General features: G+C 33.8%; 1 protein-coding gene across 1 annotated transcript; it reads right to left on the bottom strand.

Moving 5' to 3' along the window:
• Positions 1–2,740: 2,740 nt before the first annotated feature.
• On the bottom strand, positions 2,741–3,846 carry LOC123874882 (RNA-splicing ligase RtcB homolog). Its single transcript, XM_045920431.1, has 2 exons — positions 3,503–3,846; positions 2,741–3,157 (listed from the first exon to the last, which is right to left on the bottom strand). The coding sequence occupies exons 1-2, from the start codon at positions 3,797–3,799 to the stop codon at positions 2,765–2,767; spliced, it is 690 nt and encodes a 229-aa protein (XP_045776387.1). The 5' UTR covers positions 3,800–3,846; the 3' UTR covers positions 2,741–2,764.
• Between the last annotated feature and the right edge of the window lie 18,549 nt (positions 3,847–22,395).

Here is a 22,395-nt window from a genome sequence, read left to right as displayed (position 1 = left end):
GATTTAGTGCGACGGAGATCGTTTTGATAATTCTTTCATATTTCGCTTGGCGGAGCGTTATCTTAGTAGAAAACGCGACTAAACAGACTTGCATTTTCACGCTGTCCACCCTGTTTTTATCTTTTGTCTATTCATTTAGATTATTAGATATAGCTATGTATATGAAAGCTATGCAGTCGTACCTACATTATTTGCTTTTATAGGCTTCCGAAAGAATTTTTAGATTAACCGTTACACAAACAGTATGTACAAAACACTTCTTAGGTCGATACTAATTGAAATTTGCTGCTAAGATTTCATATGGTGTTGTAAGGTATTGCTTCATTGATAATATTGTAACTTTGTATGATTTGAAAAGTGCAACTGAGTTTCTTGCCAGCTCGAATCTATTTCCGAACCGGTATTAGGAGACGTAGCATACGTAGCGAAGTACCTACGACGCTCAGCGTTTAGAATGTGCTACATGTTAAAAAATGAATAATATTGATTTTTTGTCAAAATATTAAATTTTCTCGCTAAACTTGAACTTGAACTTGAACTAGAGACAAGTGTAAATTAATAATTTATAACACCCCCGACAAGTGAAGGTTACAGTAACTAGAAAAGAGCTGATAACTTTCAAACGGCTGAACCGATTTTCTTCTATTATAGCTAAGAACACTCTCGATCAAGCCACCTTTCAAACAAAAAAACTAAATTAAAATCGGTTCATTAGTTTAGGAGCTACGATGCCACAGACACACAGTTCAAACTTATAACACCCCTCTTTTTGGGTCGGGGGTTAAAAATGGAAAACTTTTTATTCTATTCCATTACAAGTTACTTAGCCCTTGACTGGCATCTCGCCTGATGGCAAGTGATGATGCAGTCTACGATGGTAGCAGGCTAACTTAGGAGGGGTATACCAGTTTTTACTAAACCCATACCCTTCATCGGTTTCTACATGTCGCATCGTATCGTAATCGCATGGTGACACGACTTTTCAGGTAGGGTGGTAACTAGCTACGCCAGAAGCGTCCCACGAGACGAATCGTTAGGTTATGTATGATTCTTGCTAACAAAATATCAGAACAATACAAATATTTTTTGTGAAATACTAAAGTTATCGCTATACTCCGAACAAGTTTCGACCAACCAAACTTTTGAACGATGAATTAAAAAAGTTTTGCCAACTGCAGCTGCTGCCCGCGTTCCGTTGCATTATACCACATCCCCTTGGCATTGTAATCGATTACAATCTGGCAAGTTTGAAAAACCTAACAAAGAGGTTGTTTATCGTGTCGGGATCCAAACCTGTTTCTGCAGCTCCAAGTTTGCATTCCGCGTATCTGTGGCGTTGCAAAATCAACCCTTCCGAAAGCTGCACGTTAAAGAACTTGTTTTGTTACATATTGATATAATTGGGCTTGTTAAGAACAGGTTGGATGAGCTCGTGGATTGTGAAATACAATAAGCTGCTGAGTAATGCTGCAACGTTGCTTTGCAAACATGACTTTCTGTCCTATAGGTAGACATATAGTACGTAACTATTAAAAATATCCATACCTACTGCTATATTTAAAAACCACAATTATAAATACAAAAGTGTCTATCTGCTAACTTTCCACAGGCTATCCGTGTAACTGATTTGGACAAAATTAAGTACAGGGATAGATTGCATCCCAAGGAAGGACATATGCTATTTTTATCCTGAAAAATCAAAGAGTTCCCACAGAATTTTTGAAAAACCTAAATTCACGCGGGTAAAGCTACGGGCATGATCTAGTTGGTAGAATAAACGCTTTTTACGGCTCTATAAAACTGTATAAAGCTCACATCATAGCCGTATTAGTTGTTTATGATCATAGGCTTAGCTAGGCATATAACCCTGTATTTTATAATCTATTAAAATAAATGTGAAAAGGTCCGCGCGAAAGTAAAACACAGAACTAATCTAAATGCAAATGAAGCAACCGCATTACTGGTAGCATATTGAACCTTATTGATTATCTTCTATGCTATGCCGGCCCAATTTCAAAACAAATTCATAAAGTTAGGTACGACTAGGTATATACCTATGTGGATGACGCTATACGCTGCACGATTTACATCCGTTTGAATGATACCTGCCTACTGTGCATTTCGTTACAAATAATATAGTTAAGTAATATTTGTCACTAAATGAAGTTGAAAAAATCGGCCAAGTGCGAGTCAGACTCGCGCACCGAGGGTTCTGCATTTGAGTATTTTTTCCGACACATTGCAAGATAAATCAAAACTAAGTATGAGGTATGTATAAAAAGCTGTTTTAGAATGTACATTTTTACACACATTACATACATTACATTTACATACACATTTCATATGATACCCCACTTGGTATAGTTATATTACTTTGAAAATTGAAAATAGGTACTAATTATGTTTGTTCATGAAGACATTTTTTTTTTGTGATTTAACAGGGCTCTCTCTGTCACTCGTTTCATACAATCGTAGTTCCAATTTCATTTGAATATTCAGCAACCAAAGTCCATGAAATTTTGCAGACATATTCTAGGAACTAATATCTGTGTCTGTGGTGTTTTAGATTTTTCTAAAAATATGTAGTTTTAAAACTACAGGGGCTCAAAAATTTGTATGTAAATTTTAAGACCGCGTAACTTTGAAACCGAATATTTTAACAGAAATCTGGAAAACTACAGACATAGATATTAGTTTCTAGAATATGTCTGCAAAATTTCATGGACTTTGCTTATACATTTAATACAGGACACAATTATTAAAACTAGCCTTTGATTACAGCAATTGGTCGTAACTTAACAGTCTTTTTGCTGATTCCAGCAGCATGACATGTATTTACTACATCAGTCACATTCTTGTAAGACTCAGGTGCTTCTTCCATAACTAACTTTGGTGAAGCAACTCTAATAGAAATGCCCATTTCTTCAAGTTTAACCAATACTTCCTTGTAGTCAATGTTACGCCTGGATTTGGCACGTGACAGAGCACGACCAGCTCCATGACAGGTAGATCCAAACGTTTCTGTCATGCCCTGATGAGTGCCAGTGAGCACATAGCTGCATGTTCCCATCGACCCTCCAATTAACACAGGCTGGCCGGTTAGCTGGTAATCAACTGGAATTAACGGATGATGTGGAGGAAATGCCCTTGTAGAACCCTCCATCAAAATCCAAATATTAATTTTTAAATACATATAAAAAATTGCCAAAGAAAGACAGTCAGTTTGGTTCGTTACATTTCAAAAACAATGTTCAGTATTTGATTATATAACTAGATTTGTTTAGTGAAATGATCAAATTGAGTTGTTATTTTCATTTCATATTTAGTTTTTATCATTTTCCCGACATATAGCTGGACAGATCAGCTGGTAATGTATACAGAGAGAATTCCTAATTTTTTTTATTTTATAATATGAATAATGAGTATAGATGTGGGCATCATGATTAAATGGCAAGCTATAGGTTTTGACTTACAGAATATTTCACAGTATCTTATATTTTACCTTTCTATGGACGAGTAAGGTCTTAGATTTTCCATCAACAACATGTTCTTCTATTTTAGCAATATTGTGTGAAACATCATAGATCACATGCATATCTAAGTCATCGGGAGCCATTTTGAATTGTTTAGCAAATGCCTGGCGAGTCAGGAATGTCATGGAACTGCGATTAACCCATGCAAAGTTGGCTGCTGCTGCCATAGATTTTAAATAATCTTGACCTTCAGCAGAATTTATCCTTGCGCAGGCCAATTGTCTGTCATTGACAAGAATTTGATCCCTTTTCATAGCTTTTTCCATTTGAACCAGAGCATCTGTAGCAACTTGGTGTCCAAATCCTCGACTACCAGAGTATGTTTGTATGAAACGAGTGACGGAGAGAGTCCTCTTACCCCACTTGGTATAGTTATATTACTTTGAAAATTGAAAATAGGTACTAATTATATTTGTTCATGAAGACATTTTTTTTTTTGTGATTTAACAGGGCTCTCTCCGTCACTCGTTTCATACAATCGTAGTTCCAATTTCATTTGAATATTAAACAGCCAAAGTCCATGAAATTTTGCAGACATATTCTAAAAACTAATATCTGTGTCTGTGGTTTTCCAGACTCAGCAGCATAAGACCAATTAACAACCAATTTTTTTTTTTAAATTTGCAATGACTGCTCTATCCGAATTCTAGAAAATGCGTTTCGAAGTCGATATAGTAACTACTAAACAACTAGGTATAATTTTTTTAAGAGACACCTACCTCGAACTATGCGACTAGGTACCTAAATATCATGTAAAAGGTCCGTACTTATCAGATCAGAAGATAAATACCCTTATAAACAAGCTTAGTCATCATAAAAATCATCAATAACGAAAATCATTAAACCAATAAACACATAGGTACCTACCTACAAAAAATCTGCCAAAAGTTCCATATAGGTAGTTATAAATTTCTATTATTTCACCACAATAGGTACTTACACATTAACCCTTACATCGATAGAGTTACGTATGTACGAAAAAAAGGGTTAAGACCCTTCACATCGAGCTCGATTCTGCACCAACGCCGCTGCAAGGTTATTTACCTGCAAATTCCAGTATATAGGCTAAAGCTTCGGAGAACAATTACGCAAACCTGTTTAGAAAACTTACACCAATTCACGTACAACAATAAACTTTACGTTCAGAGCAATAAGAATCAAATAGTTATATTTGATTAAAGTTATTGTAGCGAAAATATTGTGGTGGGGATTTGATTTAAAATAGCTGGTCAATAGTATCGCTGATTTCATTCGGTCGATATTTTGTTAGCAATCATGTAGTGTGATCAAATGTTTGTGACTGTGAGGCCGATAGTGGCCAAATTGTTTTTAGTTTGGGAAAGTTATTGAAATTGTTTGTGAAAAGCTTAGGAAGTGAAACTGTTCTTAAAAATGGTACGTAGACCTTTAATAAAGTTTTCCTGTGAATTTTCTTTTCTTCAATTTATTGAATACATACTACCTAATAGGTGTACGACAAATATTAACAATCTTATCAAAGTATTCACTTATTTTTTAATACTTTTGTTAATAGATTTCAACAAGGATATCACCAACATTTCGATTTAGGTATATCTATGTATTCATACTAAACACATTCATAGTTAATTCTATAGAATTAGGTAAATGGGTAACCCACGCTATGGAACCTGGAACGAGTTGTTGGTTCGTTCGTAATAATAAGCTATTGAAGGTTTTGAGTTTAAGAGGGGTCTCTCCGTCACTCGCTTCATACAAACGTAGTTCCAATTTCATTTGAATATTAAGCAACCAAAGTCCATGAAATTTTGCAGACATATTCTAGAAACTAATATCTATGTCTGTGGTTTTCCAGATTTCTGTTAAAATATTCGGTTTCAAAGTAACGCGGTCTTAAAAATTTACATACAAATCTTTGAGCCCTGTAATTTTAAAACTACATATTTTTAGAAAAATCTAAAACACCTCAGAAACAGATATTAGTTTCTAGAATATGTCTGCAAAATTTCATGGACTTTCGTTGCTTAATATTCAAATGAAATTGGAACTACAATTGTATGAAGCGAGTGACGGAGAGAGCCCTGTTAACCACGTTCACAGTATTTCATGTGCTTTCGTAGCTTTAGTTATAAGTTAACGTAATTAATTATCACGACTACTTACTATATCGTACTAATATAACAATTCTGACCATCAAAAGGAGTACAATAGTACCTACTTACTTTGAATAAATGATTTTGACTTTGACTTTGACTATTGCTAAATACATATACTTCACCTCGAATCATACTGAAATACTGAAACTACAATGATAGCAAACCGACAAGTTACTTACTCGTACCAAGTGAGCTTAATCTCTGGAAGCCCACAACCAGGATGCTCCTCCTTTCTAAATACAGCAGTATTTAATTACATTATTAAAGTTACTTTAGTGAAGTAATAAAATGTAAAATGCAGTGAAAAAGTTTCGTGCTCCATAGCAAGGCAGACCACAGACAAAAAGTTGTATATTTATTTTCCCGAGAGACGCACGCCATATGGGCGACGGATTCTACGCAAAATGACAACAATCGCACTGAGACAATTGTTGTTGTGTACTTTCCGAAGCTCCCATCGACTTTATATTTTTTTAGACTTGACTACACCATTTCGACTGGCCCCATGTTGCGCTGGTGGTTTTAATTTATTTATAGGTGAATCCTGAGCTCAGATTTTCGACGACTCTTGTTCTATAGCTCTAGTTAATATACGCATATAGAAAGCTGTACAATAGAGTCCTTATATACCTATATTTAAATAGCATATACTTACATAATAGTTTAAATTTCAATTTTGTAAGTTAAAAATTGTAGATAGGCAAAAATCGAAACCATACAATACCTATCTCTGAACTAAGTACTATATTTAGTTATTTATTTTGTTTTTTGTTCATTTTTTAATGTATACTTAAATTAAACTAATCTATATTTCATTTGAAAATATCTTTCAATCAATTAGGTAGGTATTCTCTAACATCCGCACTAATATTATAAATACGGAGAGTACCTAGGTAGGACTTATTTCAGACACAGGTTACGTTTTACCCCAGAAAATTAAACCTATGGGGTTTCAAAACCTAAATTCAAACAGCCTATCAATATACTATTTATTAATTATAAAAATGAACATAATTAATATTAAAATAATATAAGAATTAATCAATCTGTTAATTTTTAACATAGTTTGCCTTTAAAATGAGAAATAATGCTTACGTATCAAATAATATAATAATTAAGTACCTAAGTCCTAAATGTAGTCTGCGTTATATGTACCTACATAAAGTAGGTACCTATGTATCTACATCTTTAAGAAATCAATAAAGCTACAGTATAAATCCTTCGATGAGTATTGAATACAATCTGTTTTGTTCCAGAAAAGGCGCGAAAACATTTCATTGACGGCGACCATTTAAAGAAAAAAAATGAGTTCGAAAATGGAACAGTAACCTCTAACTCGGCCACGGGCGCTCCGTAAAAAGACAACTACAATATTTGACTCCAACGTTTGAAATTTGAACATCGAATATTCTTTCATCGATGCAAGCCGACATCAGTTTATAGCGTGGTCCGCGAAATGTTATGTACTCACAAGCAGTTTGCGAAAATGGGACGGATATATCAGGATATTTGGTTTCTCGTTCTACATCTCTATCTGTGGATGTAGTCTTACGTTTTATATTATGTACCTACCTGCGTTTATTTTACAGATTCACTGAATTTTGTTATGATTTAATTAGTACATAATTACCTAGACATTCCGATATTTTTCTGATGTGTTCATTTCATAATTTTCTGCTCTTTTAATATATAAGGAATTATTACTAAACCCTTCAAAATACAATCTAAAATCTTAAGTGATTCATCGATATAGATTATCTAAGTAATAAACTTTCCGTCAATGCATTGAGACAGTCGCCCTCATTCCTGTTGGTTGCATACCTTTTACTTTTATTTACCAAAACTTGGATTAGATATCTACATTGTAAAGCTCAAAAATTACTATAAATTATTATTGTCATGGTTGCAATGAAACTAACATAATATTGTAGTCAAAGTCAAAATTGTCTACGTTCGATTTGGCTTTTAAAAGCTCTGGAAACTACAAAAATCAGTAATACTATCCAAAATCATGGTTTATTAAATTTTTACTAAGCAAGAAAATATTTTTGTACGTCCTAAGATTATACCTAACTAATTTACATGATGTATGTACCTACGAACAGAGTTTTGATTTCTGGGAGGATTTTAATTAATCTTCAACATCGATGTGCGAGTGAAAGTTCTGTTTATAGAGCACTAATAGTGATGCATCGACTTTGGCTATAGAAAGATCTCCCGTTTAGAAACTAATGATAAAATCTCTTTTAGATTATATTTTTTACGTTTTGGAATGCGATTAAAGTGCCTACATATTATATGTGTGCATACATACCTTCTAATTTTAAGTTAAGATCTTGTGTTATATACAAATGTTTTCATTTCGTAGACAGGCCTGAAACAGATGATACAGCTTTCATAAATCAATTAATTTCAAATCTTAAAATAAGTCCAGAAATTACTATAACAATAATAATATAGAAGGCTCTTGGTAATAGCACATTCGATTTTTAAACACCTCTTGTTTTATTATTCCAATTTCAAACAGCAGCTGAGTTCATACAAACATGAGCGTATCGTTTACTTAAAATATCGATATCCGGAAGTATCAGAAATCAATAAATGAATCGATAGCCCTTACTCGTTTACTCTCACCAAAACCAATATTGAAACTTATAAACTATTGACCTTTTTATTTTTAACAATTAATGAATTTTTTGTTCTGGGTTACCTTTTATAACAAATGAAAAAGAAATAAAATAAATTTATTTTTTCTTGCACGCGCATATGAAAATTCACGTAGGTACGTGAAATTTATATAACATCATTACCATACACTTATATAATAATAATTCAAATATTCATAAAAGCAAAACAATTTGTATGTAAGTATGTGTAAACCTACCTAACCTATATACTATCATGTGTCGCATAATTATAACCTGTATGTATATTATGTAATTAGGGTTGCCAAAGGGACGAAAAATTCTTACCTGGTAAAATTATATAGCATACCTAACTAAGCAAAAGATCTAAACGATAATATCAAAACTTAATTTATATACCTACTTACCTATGTATCAAATCATCACATCGAGCTTTTTGATCAAAAACATTTACCGAGCTTGGCAGCCCTACATATTAATAAATTAAGCTTTGCTTTGTTTAGTGAGCTTTGATTAAACAAATACAAACCCAGTTTTTTTTTTTGAGCTAAGTCAAAAAAATACCCGAAACCTATATTTCAACGCATTTTCATAAAAATAGAGGCGTGAAAATTATCACATACTTCAATAATTTTTAGATGCTCTTTTGTTTATCGTATCTTATCATAATATTTAAATCATATTCTGCAAAAAAGGCTGATGTCTTACTGAAGTCTGAAACTCATTAAAAAAAACTTTTGATATACTTACCTAAGTTATTTAGTAAAACATTTATTATTTGCCTCGCATAGCCTAATTGCGCATAGCATTACTCTTAAAAAATTACAAACAAAACAACATTCATTTTTCACGAAAGAGAATTTTTAAAATTCAAACGACATTTTCTGCGAGAGGTTAGTAATTATACGAAAAAAGCTCGCAGCGAAACGCCGCCATCTTGAATCCGCGAGGCGTCACAAGCGACCTTTTTGCTAAAAAAAGGCCTAAGTCCGAGTTTAATACATACGTATTATGTGGGAGACAGCGGTGATTAAGTAGAGAATACGGTTTAACGAAATGTAGGCTCTATTCTCAACAGTTAAAGTATATTTTCGTTTGCTTGGACATTTGTTGTTTTTTACATTTTAGCGCATAGGGATCGGCGAGGCACATTTAGCGGGCCCACCCTCATAGGGATGAGATTTCTTATATGGTGATATATTATTAATTTCTCTGGGGTAGCAGAGTGGAACTGTGTAATGGAAATGGAAACGCGGTGCTTTATCGCCGAGCCTGATGTTGCAAAAAACATAGATATTTTTTTTTTCGCAATGTATTTACCGTCGTAGTCTAAAATTATCTTTTTATTGCGCTATGTTTACCTACTTTGCTTACACAAAACAAAAAATGGTTCTTAGACTAACAATAGAAATGATTATCAACCCTATAAACATAAACCAATGTACCAACTAAAAATTAAAATTTGGGACCTTATCTATCTATGGCCTGTATTTTTCCTAGATTTTGCAAAGAAAACTTGAAATATTCACCTTAAAATAATGTTATCGAATCTCATTAGAAAAATAAAACCATTCCCAACTTGCATAATGCTTCTGCAATGAATATTTTTTATTAAAATTACGGTCCTATTCACGCTCGGGTTTAGTTTTGCGCGCGAAAGATAAAGGTTGGCTGTTGTGACGCTTGCTTTATGCACGCGGAATTCAAAGGCTTTAATTTTTTAAACTGCATAAAGAAGCAGAGGATTCCGAAACGTACTAATTCATTTTAATGTTAACTAGTTTCTCTGCATATTCTGTAATAAATTCGTTTATATATTTATATAACTTCTCGATTTTTGAATAATAAATTCGCACCAAACTATATAAGTTACCATGTACAAGTCTGTATTATTAAAAAAATCCAATTCTTCAAAACCTAATAATCATATCTCAATCTATTTGTGAATTAAGCATGGTTTAACTTTAAGAACTCATTACGAATTTATAGTTTATCTTCAATACTGGTCTAGATCTGTTTTAATTAAATTGAGATCAAAGTAAGTCCGATTTATCAAATTTCATCCATTATTATTTATCAATCAAGTTTTAGACCATAATATCTAGTTTTAATATTATTTAAAAAATTAAACGGAAATTCAACTTTTATGTGAAAAAAAGTGTCTGTGTCTCTACAAAATAAACATTAAAATTAGGTCTACTTTCTTTATAATAAATTTTATAAAACAATATAACATTATATCAATCAAATTGACCATTAAATAATAGTAGGTAATTACTAAGAAAGAATATCATGAAAATACTCAATACTTATCACTATATATATCAATCACTTATACCTAGGTACTACAACCAAATTCTAAGTAAATATTTAATGTAGATAATAATTAATCAATATACCTACCTACCTACTGTAAATTCAATTACATTACCTGATCAAAAAAATGTTTTTAGTAGTCAATTGTTATTTCTGCGGAACTAACCATTATTTTTAAATAAACAATTAGGTGATAAAAATTGGCACGTAGGTAACTATCTAGATAAATATCTACGTATTTTTCTCCCAAAATTGATTACCTACTTACTTATTTTAAGAGGATTTTCTGCTAATATACAATCAGTTCAACTAGAAATATAACCTTATACTTTTTTCAGTAGGTATATACTTATTGCATTTGTGTTTCAAATACTTAATTGCTTCATGGTATCATTAAATATCACTGATTAACAAAATTATTAATTCATGTTACTTTTCAATATTATTTGCTATCTTTCAAAACCTAACCAATTCTATATTAGTAAATATAACAACTACCTTATTAAGCTATGAAAATTGATGAAAATACATATTTTGGTAAAATGCATGTAACCGAATTGTAATAGAAATATACATAATTGTGATATTACATTGTAACATCCATGTAAGTTTCATTAGTTGTATCAATAAATATCCAAATTCAAAATTCTCTAGTGTTGTTTTATTTAATTCCTCAACTTGTTTAGACAGCAAAGTTTAAAACTTCAATGTCTTATTATTTGACCACCAGCAACTTTTGGGCGGCCATGTTTTCTCCAGTCAGGCTTGTCTTGCATATTGTTGGCTCCCTGCCTTTCCTGCGTAAGAAGAGTGTGGCCAATCCAACTCTAATTTTTCCGTTAGATCTGGTCGATTATCGGCGATTCTTTGCAGCGTAGCATTTCTTCTACAACTCTAGGGCAACAAATAGTTTTTTTTTTAAATACTAGAACAAACCGTTTTATCTAAACTGCCTTTTGTGACTTTGGTACTGCATCTCGATTAGATAAGCTTACCTATCTAATCTGTGTCTGCCTGTCTGTTTTTCTGACTTTCTGTCTGCTATGCTTTTGGCTCATCCATTTAACCGATTTTGACGGAAGGTATAGAGTTAGCTATACTTAAGTGTATCACGAAGAAGGTCATGGGCTAACTTTTCATCCCGGAAAATCATCTCTTAAATGGTATCTACATAGGTAGATAGATCGCTTGCATCCTGGTGACTGACATAGACATTTTATACTGGAAAGCCAAAAAATTCCCACAAAATTTTTATAACCTCATTCTACCGGACATTAGTAAGCAGGCAGCACCTAGTGATTTATTTTATCACTATACCATGATCTAACTCTACTATACCTAACACTATAGTCTATCTAATTTCAGTTGATCTTTCAGTCTACTGCATCGTCGCTATGCCAGGTAAAATTATAGTGCAGCGTAAAGTAAAAAAAGCCTAGATGATTTTATGTAAACGTAGATTCGGTTCCATGTAGCTTATGTAAAAACTATGCTAACAGAAATTAAACTCTATCCTGTTCCAATAAGATCTAAATTAAAACTGCACAATGTTTCACACCGCCCTTGTCTAGGCGCCTAGTTCGCAATAGGGGTGAACTATGTTCAAAGGGACGCTATTCTATTGTATTGTTATGTATTTATACATATTATGTGTTCTTAACAGTTTCCTTATTGGTTGGTAAATCAAAAATGTGGGTGAATTTATTATAATATGTAAATCATAAATAAGATAGTGTAGTAAATAGTTTTATTAACTATATAAACTGGATGGTACTTAGATTTATACAATTTATAAAATTTCTTTATTTTTATCTGCAGAAAACATTACATACCTTGACTTATCATAAAATCGTTGAGATAGGAACTATTACATAATAATTTTTCGAACATTATCTCGCTGCCATCTATAGGTAAATATTTTTACTTTCTCTCGGTAAATATTTGGAAATCTACCGGGGTATGGATATTCAGACTCGTTCCTAGGTAAAGCTTTCCGGGCTCTAAGCACAGCAAAGGTACCTAGTCTTCAATCCTGAGTAATTAATAGAGTGGACTCTAGAGACTCTAGAGTGGACTATAGGATATTAAAATACTCTAGAAATAGTTGTAGATAAGGATATATTAGTCTGGAGTCTAAACAACCCGTATTTTAATGTCCTATGTCCTAAAACTCCAAAGCTTTCCTTTTTAGCACAGACTAAAATATCATAGTCGTCATCGTCGTCTTAATCAGTGGACATCCATTGCTGGAGATAGATATAAGTAGGTATTAGAAAAGACGATGAAGGGGAACCCTAAAAAAAGCTGCCTTCCTGACGCTTCGTTGCTTCATGCAATATCTGGAAGCCGTGAGCGGAGATATCCGCTATTATATTATTATATTATATAATATTTGGTCCGTAGGTCACTGCGCAACAACTGCAGTAGAGTCGGGCATGCCAGACGGTATCCTTGAGGATTTTCTACTCCTCCAATAAAAAATAAAAAAAAGTATTGGCATGACGTCTTGTCTTGTAAGAATTTTCACGAACCACGGTTTTGTTCTGCTTGAGATCAGCAGAGCAATGGTTCGATTGAGATGGTCTGTGCATCAGTTTAGTTTATTTAGTTTTTTTTTGTTTGAAAGGTGGCTTGATCGAGAGTGTTCTTAGCTATAATCCAAGAAAATCGGTTCAGCCGTTTGAAAGTTATCAGCTCTTTTCTAGTTAGGTACTGTACAACCTTCACTTGTCCGGGGGTGTTATAAATTTTTAATTTACTTGTTTCTCTGAGTGTATCTCTTCCATCTCCGATCAGTCCTTGGACTATAAACAGATTTGAGGTCCGTAAATGTTCACAATTAAGGCTTTGCACATCTAGCATTGTGACATCCCTTCAAGATGAAGTATTGCTATATGCTGGCCAATCTTGTCCTCTTAAGGCCGATTCGCACCAATTGCGTACACGTGACACGTGCGTAGTGATGGGCGTAAACCCCTGACACACCGGGTTACGCATACGTCCACGCTTTACGCAAGCGGTGTGCCATACTTCATACAGTTCCATACATTACAATTTACAACGCAATGGTACGCACTACGTCTACGCTTACGCAATGCTTACGCAGCCTGTGTGAACGAGCTATTAAGGCGGAACGGACTAGTCGGACTACTGTCTCTCTCTTTATACTGTAGTAGGGCGAACAAACTTCGTAACTGCAAGGTTATGACAACGTTGACTAAGTATCAGTTATCACATTGCCAATATTTATGCTGAATTGATACTTAGTAGGTACTATTTTTGCAGTCTTTTACCAATCCTTTTAGAACAGTATCTCTACCATCGATTTCGATCATTGTAATATAGCTATCCAAGTTCGGTGCCATGACCTCTGGTATTTTTATGAATAACATTATTTCTGACCTGGACTCCTACGACTAAAGGTAGGTAGTTAGCAGTTTTTCTGTTGGATCTGCTTCTTAATTTTAAATTCTGCGTAGGTAGGTATACGTAAAGTGATAGCGGATATAAAGATAATAGATTATAATATAGATGATGCCTGCAACTTCGTTCGCGTGGATTTAGGTTTTTCAAAATTCCGTGGGAACTCTTTGATTTTCCGAGATAAAGAGTAGCCTATGTGTTAAGCCATCTCATATCTCCATTCCAAATCTCAGCCAAATCCATCGAGAAGTTTTTGGGTGAAAGAGTAACAAATATAAACACAAACTATAGTTAATTATAATAGAATAGTTTTTAGCATTACTAACATTAGTTTTAAGGTGTGTTACTAAAAAAATATGATCGAAAAAAAGATCGAAACAAATCATTTTTATTTTATTTATTACTAGAGGATGCCCGCGACTTCGTCCTCTTGGATTTAGGTTTTTAAAGATCCCATGGGAACTGTTTGATTTTCCGGGATAAAACGCATATGTCCATCCCCGGGATATAAGCTGTTCCTGTACCAAATTTCATCAGAATCGGTTAAGCTGTTGGGCCGTGAAAAGGTAGCAGACAGACAGACAGACACACTTTCGCATTTATAATACTTAGTATGGATTTTTTTATAAGATTGTTGAGGTTCAGTTACCTTGAAGTAAAAATTTGGTGAAAAAGTTTGGATGGTATATTTTTGTAGTTCCTCACTTGACCACTAGGAGCACTGTGTGTCATGAAAACAAAAAGCTTAGGTAAATTTTTCACAACAAAAGACAAATAATATTTGGGGTTGTATGATGCTAATTGTTTGGATTGTTTGTTAAATACATATTTGATTATGAAAATCGAGTAATTAAGTAGTTATCAGTTGTCACATATTAAATAATATTATTAAGTACCAATTTATTATGCTTTCAAAAAGTGTAAGTCTTAAGTAAGTAAGTCTTATTAATTAAAGAATGCCTGATTATTTTTATTAATTCATTCCGAATTTATTTAAGAACTTTGGTAGTGGATCTACCATACCATCTAAGGCACATACCAAAAAAAATTATAGTAGCAAAAAATATCACTTGCTAACCTGAATTTATCTCGGTCGTAACGGTGAAAGAAAACATCGTGAGGAGTTCTATATTATTTAAGTTTCTCAAAGGCGCGTGAAGTCTGCCAGCGTGGCAGACTATGGCCTAAGCCCTTTTCTTTCTGAGAAGGGATCGGTGCTCAGTAGTAAGCCGGCGATGGATCGATCATGATGATGATAATGAAATAATAAAAATAGGTAATAAAAAATAAAAGAAGGTACTGTAGGTACTCGAGATAAAACTTTTGCCTTTGTACTATGATGCTACTCGCTAACAGATGGCGCAGTTAAATCATGTTGCTTTAATACCCAAATAATAATTTAAGTAAATATAATAAAAATAATTAAAATTAATATACTTTTTATAGTGAATTGCAAAATAAATATTTTATTACTCTTTTTCATAGATTAAGTATTAGTTTCCTAAAGTTAACATAGATGGCGTTGTTCGACAGCTACACAGAAAATTGAGCTTTGGCCCAAATTGATTACGATAACAATATAATTGTGGAATAGACAATTATTAATTGCTTACTTAGTTTGGCTAAGTCTAAGACATTAAATTACTCTTTTCTTGGTTTTCCTTTTTTCTGTATTAGTTCCGTCATGGGTAAAAATTTATCGGCTTTGAAACTTTCAAAGATGTTTTGAAACTGAAAATTCAAGTAGAAAGGCAGAAAAAGCTCAATTTTAACGTCGAACTTTTAGCTCTTTAGGTAAGGAAGTGTGAAAGTTTATAATATAAGATAAATGCAGCTATCAGCGTCCCAAAGTACTTATTACCGACCGATTAGGTACTTTAATTTGCATTTTTTGCATTCCTTGAAAGATTTAAGCTATGGGCGTTATGAAACCAACTTTAAAAGCTAATAACTTAACTACTTAGTGGCAGGGTATTTTTTTTAAGTAACCAGTTGTGACCATATAGAAACTTCCATTATTTATTGCCCAAGAGAGCGAATATTATAATGAACTGATGTTAATAAGACAATGGCTGGGCTTGTCTTTTCGACATAAGTGGACCTTTTGAAACTGACGCTGTCGAAAATTTTTTTTTTCTTCATTATATATTTTTGAAAATTCCTTACACTAGCGGCACGCTATGATGGCCGGTTTGACACATTACAATAGTGATGTGGAATGTCAATTTATTCTCGAACAAAAAACAATTAAGTTTTGTTTTTGTACCTGATTAAATAGGTTTAATAAAACAAAAATGTATATGTTTATTTAATTTATTTGAACGAACTGAATATTTGAACGAAAATGAATATACATACTTTATATGCACACAAGAAACATATGAATACAAAAGATACCAAAAAAGGTGCCACAAAAGGCCATAATTAATCAGATTCGTCCATACTACTATTTTCACTGTCGTCACTGCTATCATCACATACATTAATAATTATATGTTCGTTTTCTATAATATTATCTATTTTCACATCTCTTTCATAATCTTCCCTTATTAATTATTGATATTTTTTTGCGATTTCAGAGGTTTGTCCACATAGTGAAAATTGTTCATATTCACAAGTACATTCACCCCTTAAATGGTGCAAACTGATTTTTCTACACTTGTATACATTTAAGAAATCAATTTAATAAATAAATTTTGAGTCCTAAACCTAAAACTACATTCGATAAAATTTATGAATCTCTGCACATCACTATCGTCAATAAAGTAATACAATTATTTCCTTCAAAGTCGTTATCAATTAATACGGAACTTCATGAGCGGACAAACGTCAAACCGGCCATCATAGCGTGCCGCTAGTTTAGTTAATAAAAATTTTCTTTGTGCGTAATTTTTTTTTTGCAAATTTTTAACGTATCTATTCTAAATAATTATTGTATCATGTTTGTTGGATACGTAAGAATACATAACTTGGTTTCAATTCTGTAGGGCAAGAACCTCAGAGGTTTTTGGAGAAAAATAGAACTTTTGACAAGACAATAAAATTGAAATAAATTAAGAGGGCTCTCTCCGTCACTCGTTTCATACAATCGTAGTTCCAATTTCATTTGAATATTAAGCAACCAAAGTCCATGAAATTTTGCAGACATATTCTAGAAACTAATATCTATGTCTGTGGTTTTCCAGATTTCTGTTAAAATATTCGGTTTCAAAGTTACGCGGTCTTAAAAATTTTCATACAAATCTTTGAGCCCCTTTAATTTTAAAACTACATATTTTTAGAAAAATCTAAAACACCACAGACACAGATATTAGTTTCTAGAATATGTCTGCAAAATTTCATGGACTTTGGTTGCTTAATATTCAAATGAAATTGGAACTACGATTGTATGAAACGAGTGGAAACGAGTGACGGAGAGAGCCCTGGGGTTTCGGATTCTAATTGGAAAATCTTTGAAAATAATTTTTATTCTTTAGTATTACCTAAAATACCAAAAAAATATTTTCAAATATAAGTAAGGATTACAGAAAGTAATCATATAGCAGGTTTTAAGCTTATAAAAATATTTTATGAACCAAAAGCAATATTGATCGTTTTGTATTTTTTTTTTCGATAAAAAGTGGACTTTTTCTTTAATACATACATACTTAATTAATATTCATTTATGAGTATTAAAATAAAAATGATTTTCAAAGATTTTCCAATTAGGACCCGAAACCCTAGCAGTCACCTCCAGACGGCCTCGTACGTTCGCTTTATTCAGGACAGGATATTGGGGTAAAATAATTATGCCTGAGCTTCTATTACCATACTATGCTGCTAATGTAGTTATTTGTAAGAATAATGGCATATTAGAACATGTTACATGTTTATAGAAAAGTGCCGCATTTTTTGTCAATGAATAAAAAAAATGCGATCTCACCTAGTCACTGACAACTGACAACACTGACAACACAAACTACTACGAATGATAGGTACTAGCGACGGATGTTCCTATAACTTACCATCGACATCAGCGTTGGAGGAATTCAGGCCTTACAGGAAAAAGGGGTAGGTACCTACTTACGGAGTTCAGATAGGTAGGTAGGCACCCCACGATTTTCAGTGTGGGTTGCCGGGCTACATACATTCCAGATTTTTTTTCTCAAACCTTGCAATTATTATTCTTCTTTTGTTTTCCTGCTTTTCGAACCACGTGACTTTTTTTTGAATTTAGAACAAAAGTAAAAATTAGTTACCTTGCCTGACCAGTATTTGACCTTGCGATTCCACAGTATCAGCGCGTGTCGATCACTAGGCCATTTGCGGCTTTTGTAGAGCAAAAAGTTCCGGGTTCGATTCTGGTTAGGTATTTCTAAATGATTGATTTGATGTGACGTGATTTGAGATGTGTTGCCAATGATAGCATAATATGGATCTGGGATATGGTCGCTAACTATGGACCCCATAAGAAAGCTCATAGTCACTCAGAATTCGATGGAGAAGGCTATGGACGGATGCTTGGAGTTTCTCTTCGTGACCAAATCAGATAAGAATATTACCCATGTTAAATCATGACTAATATTCCCTCTTGCCTCTCCAACTAAGCGTAAAGCTTGTGCTAGGACTAGGTACGACAATAGTGGAACGAGTGGGGGTTGAACCAATGACCCTTCCACTAAGCAGTCCACTTTTAATCAGGAGAGGTCATATCGTTGGAGAACCAGAGTAACCAACATAGCTGAATAAGTAGGTTGCAAAGCTGAAGTGGCAATGGGCACATAGGTAGAGCTTGTCTATTTTGAAATGACGCGCCCCATCACCGCAATTTACACATCTAAGTGAACAAAATTATGTAGTGGAGCTATCTAGTTAGAAAAAACCGGCCAAGTGCGAGTCAGCCTCGCGCACCGAGGGTTCCGTACTCGGGTAATTTTTCCGACATTTTACCCGATAAATCTAAAACTATTAGGTATGCAAAAAAATAAATAAAAATCTATATTAGACTATACAGGTAAAGCCCTTTCATATGATACCCCACTTGGTATAGTTATCTTACTTTGAAAATTGAAACACATTTTTTTTTAAATGATGTGACCACAAATTCCCTGTTTTCGGATTTATTGCTTTACTTGTGCTATAAGACCTACCTACCTGCGAAATTACCTATATGATTCTAGGTTAACGGGAAGTAACCTATAGGTTTTCTTGACAGGCACCACGGACGGACGTACAGACAGACGGACAGACAACAAAGTGATCCTATAAGGGTTCCGTTTCCCTTTTGAGCTACGGAACCCTAAAAAATGACGGACGTTGAGGTCCCAAGGTGCTAAAATGGCGAACTCGACAGACGTCTGGGTGGAAAGAAGGCATCAATCAAGTGAATCCAGCGGCTGCTTATTTAGGCGGCGCTAGCCTGTGGCATGAGGAAGTCCCTACAAGACAGTGGACATCTACCAGTAGATAATGATGAAGATGATGATGAGTGATTTGAGTTGCGCCTAAATAGTTGTTACTTACTAGGTATAGGTAGATATTGTAAACAAAGCGATGTACTTATATGGTTTCGGCACAACGCCATATAGGACCATTTCTCCACCAGGTAAAGTTGTTCCATCTTAGACTTCATCATTATACAAAACTACTTATTACTAGACTTATCCATGATATCAACATCAGCTGTTAAAAAAAAGATACTTCGAGGACCTAAAAATTCCTAATAATCCTGACTCTTCAATCAGAAAGTTAGGTAGGTAAAGCTACGAGTTCGTGTTATGCCTTTCCATAATAATTTCAATATTGAAAGCAGAATTTAATCAATTAGTCAAACAAAAATCATCTAAACGTTGTACTAAATAGTTCCAGCTTCATTTTATTTTACCAAAATGCAGTTGCTATTTGCCAACGAATATATTTTTATATAGAACAATTATGTAAGCCTGTGATTAATCAACGTGAATAGCAACCTGCCCGCGTTATTGCATAGCGCTATGTACCTACGCGCTATAGCGGTGACATCTCATTATATACCGTGTCTATGTATACGCTCGCGATCAGCTATCTAGGACGTTTGCACGCAAAAATCTAGTACTAGGTGCTTGCCCCCGACGCCGCACACACGCACGCATGCACGCACACACCGCCCGCCAAGGAGTGAGACTGCGTGCGAGAAAAAGACAGGCACAAAAAACACCCGTTGGTGTGAGGTGCTGCCCCCAAAAAAAGCACCAAAAACGCAATCTGCGCAACTTTCCGGCGCAGAATCGTTAACGACTCCCGCTCTCTTTATCGTGCACGCCGTGCCTCCTATATTTCTATTTTTTCTCCGCCAACCATTAGACGTAAGACAATTTTTTGCACACGCGAATGTTCGCTTTATTCAACGTGCATATAGGGAGTATTTTAGAGCGCGCGCAGGTGGCGTATATCTTCGGCGTCGGTCGCGAAACGCACACATTCGCACCGGAACAGAAAATAACGATCGCATTTTTGACCGAAAAGGACGGACAGATGGCTGAAAAGAGAAGAAAAAAACGACAACCATTTTGCTCGGCGCACCTACGACGCGGCTAGGTGAGGTTTATGTATGCTATCTTTTTTTGAGAAAAAAAGCCAACCAAAACAAATGCACGTGGCCGGGTGTTATGACCGACGCGGGAAAAATTCTCTCTCCCGCTAAGAGATGCCGTTGCTGGCGGCATTTTTTTCCCGAGCTCAATTTAGTTATGAAAAAATTAGCGTGGTGGCGCTTCGGTCGCGAGGCTTCGACGGCTGGCTTAGCGAGGTTGAATGTAGTCACTAATGAGTACACAATACACATTGAACATGATTACTGAGTATAATTTAGATTAATTATGCCGTTAAACAAATAATGAAAAACAGGATGAAATTATTGATGTACAAGCAGAAACTAATGGTTTTTGCATATTATCATGAAGTAGTTATGGTAATTTATTAAAATAAAATACAAAACAAATTGTGAAACAACCGTAACGATTGCACTGTTTTGTAGGTATCTAACGTACATCCACAAACAATTTTATCAAGGTAAATGTTGAAAATGGGGATAATATTTGATTGCTATTCACAACTGTAAATGAGGATTCCTGCTAACATAGAATTAAGTTTACATAAATAAATCTTTTAAAATAAACACCTACCTACTTATCTATGCCTAAAATATTTTTTCATTTTACTTGATTTTTCCATGACTGATGTACCTGTACCTAACCATGCAATTGGGTTCTTAAAGATTTAAGAATTTTCCAAAAAGCTTTTTTACTATTGATCTACGCTATAGGGACTTTATTTATAGGTGTTCCTATAGAATGACTGAATTACATATAGGTACCTACTTACCTTTTTATTTTGATAATTCTTATTTTTGAAATCTCTTTAAACATGAATATCATGTTAATTTTGTGTACTTACTTGTATAATAAACTTAAGCGTTTAATAGCTTCGAAGGATTTTAGAAAAATAGTGAAAGTTTTGCAAAGAAAACAAGCTTAGTGCTAAGCTTAATAAAAGCACGCTCATAGCGGGAGTAAGCAAATAAAACCACATTTTTCTTTCAGAACTTTTATTCTCTCCTATAATCTAAAAGTTGAATTATCTACGTAAGTATTTAACTTATTCTATGGCAAAGTATAAGAATTTATTTAAGAATGAAATAGATATAATTCACTAATAAAAAAATATAAAAGCTAGGCTAGAAATCTTAACATTTATCAAGTATTAAAACATTATCAAACACAATTTTATGTTTGATCATGTTTAAATAAAAAACATATGTTTAAATAAAAATTGTTTTGAGTACGAATAGAATAATTTAGGTAGGTATATGAAATTTTTCAAAAAAAAAAAAGCGTGGTCCAAGAGATAATATAATATAAATGACTTGAGTTCCAAGAGTGTATGTACCTACGGCATAATGCAACATTTAGTTCGTAATGTACCTAATTAATGTTATTGAAAAGACTAATATTATTGATGGGAGGCTGCGGCCGTGGCTAGTTACAAACCTACCGGCAAAGCAGTATCGCCAAGCGATTTAGCGTTCCAATACGATCCCGTGTAGAAATTAAAGGGGCATGGGTTTAATGAAATATACCACAACCCTTCCAGGTTAGCCTGCTTCCATCTTAGACTGCATCATCACTTACTACCAGGTGAGATTTCAGTCAAGAGCTAACTTGTATCTGAATAAAAAAGAAATATCTAATAATTTGTATCTCCGACAATAGCAGTTACAAACTAGTCATACAAAGATATAATATTTTGTAATTTACCTATTTTAGAACTATGTTTAATTACCGTGAACGGTGTGTTACGAATAATGTGAATAGAACACGGCTAATT

The sequence above is a fragment of the Maniola jurtina genome, chromosome 19 (assembly GCF_905333055.1).
Source record: "Maniola jurtina chromosome 19, ilManJurt1.1, whole genome shotgun sequence".
Lineage (NCBI taxonomy): Eukaryota > Metazoa > Arthropoda > Insecta > Lepidoptera > Nymphalidae > Maniola > Maniola jurtina.
The sequence above is the reverse complement of the archived record's forward strand: the minus strand, read 5'-3'. Positions and strand labels throughout refer to the sequence as shown.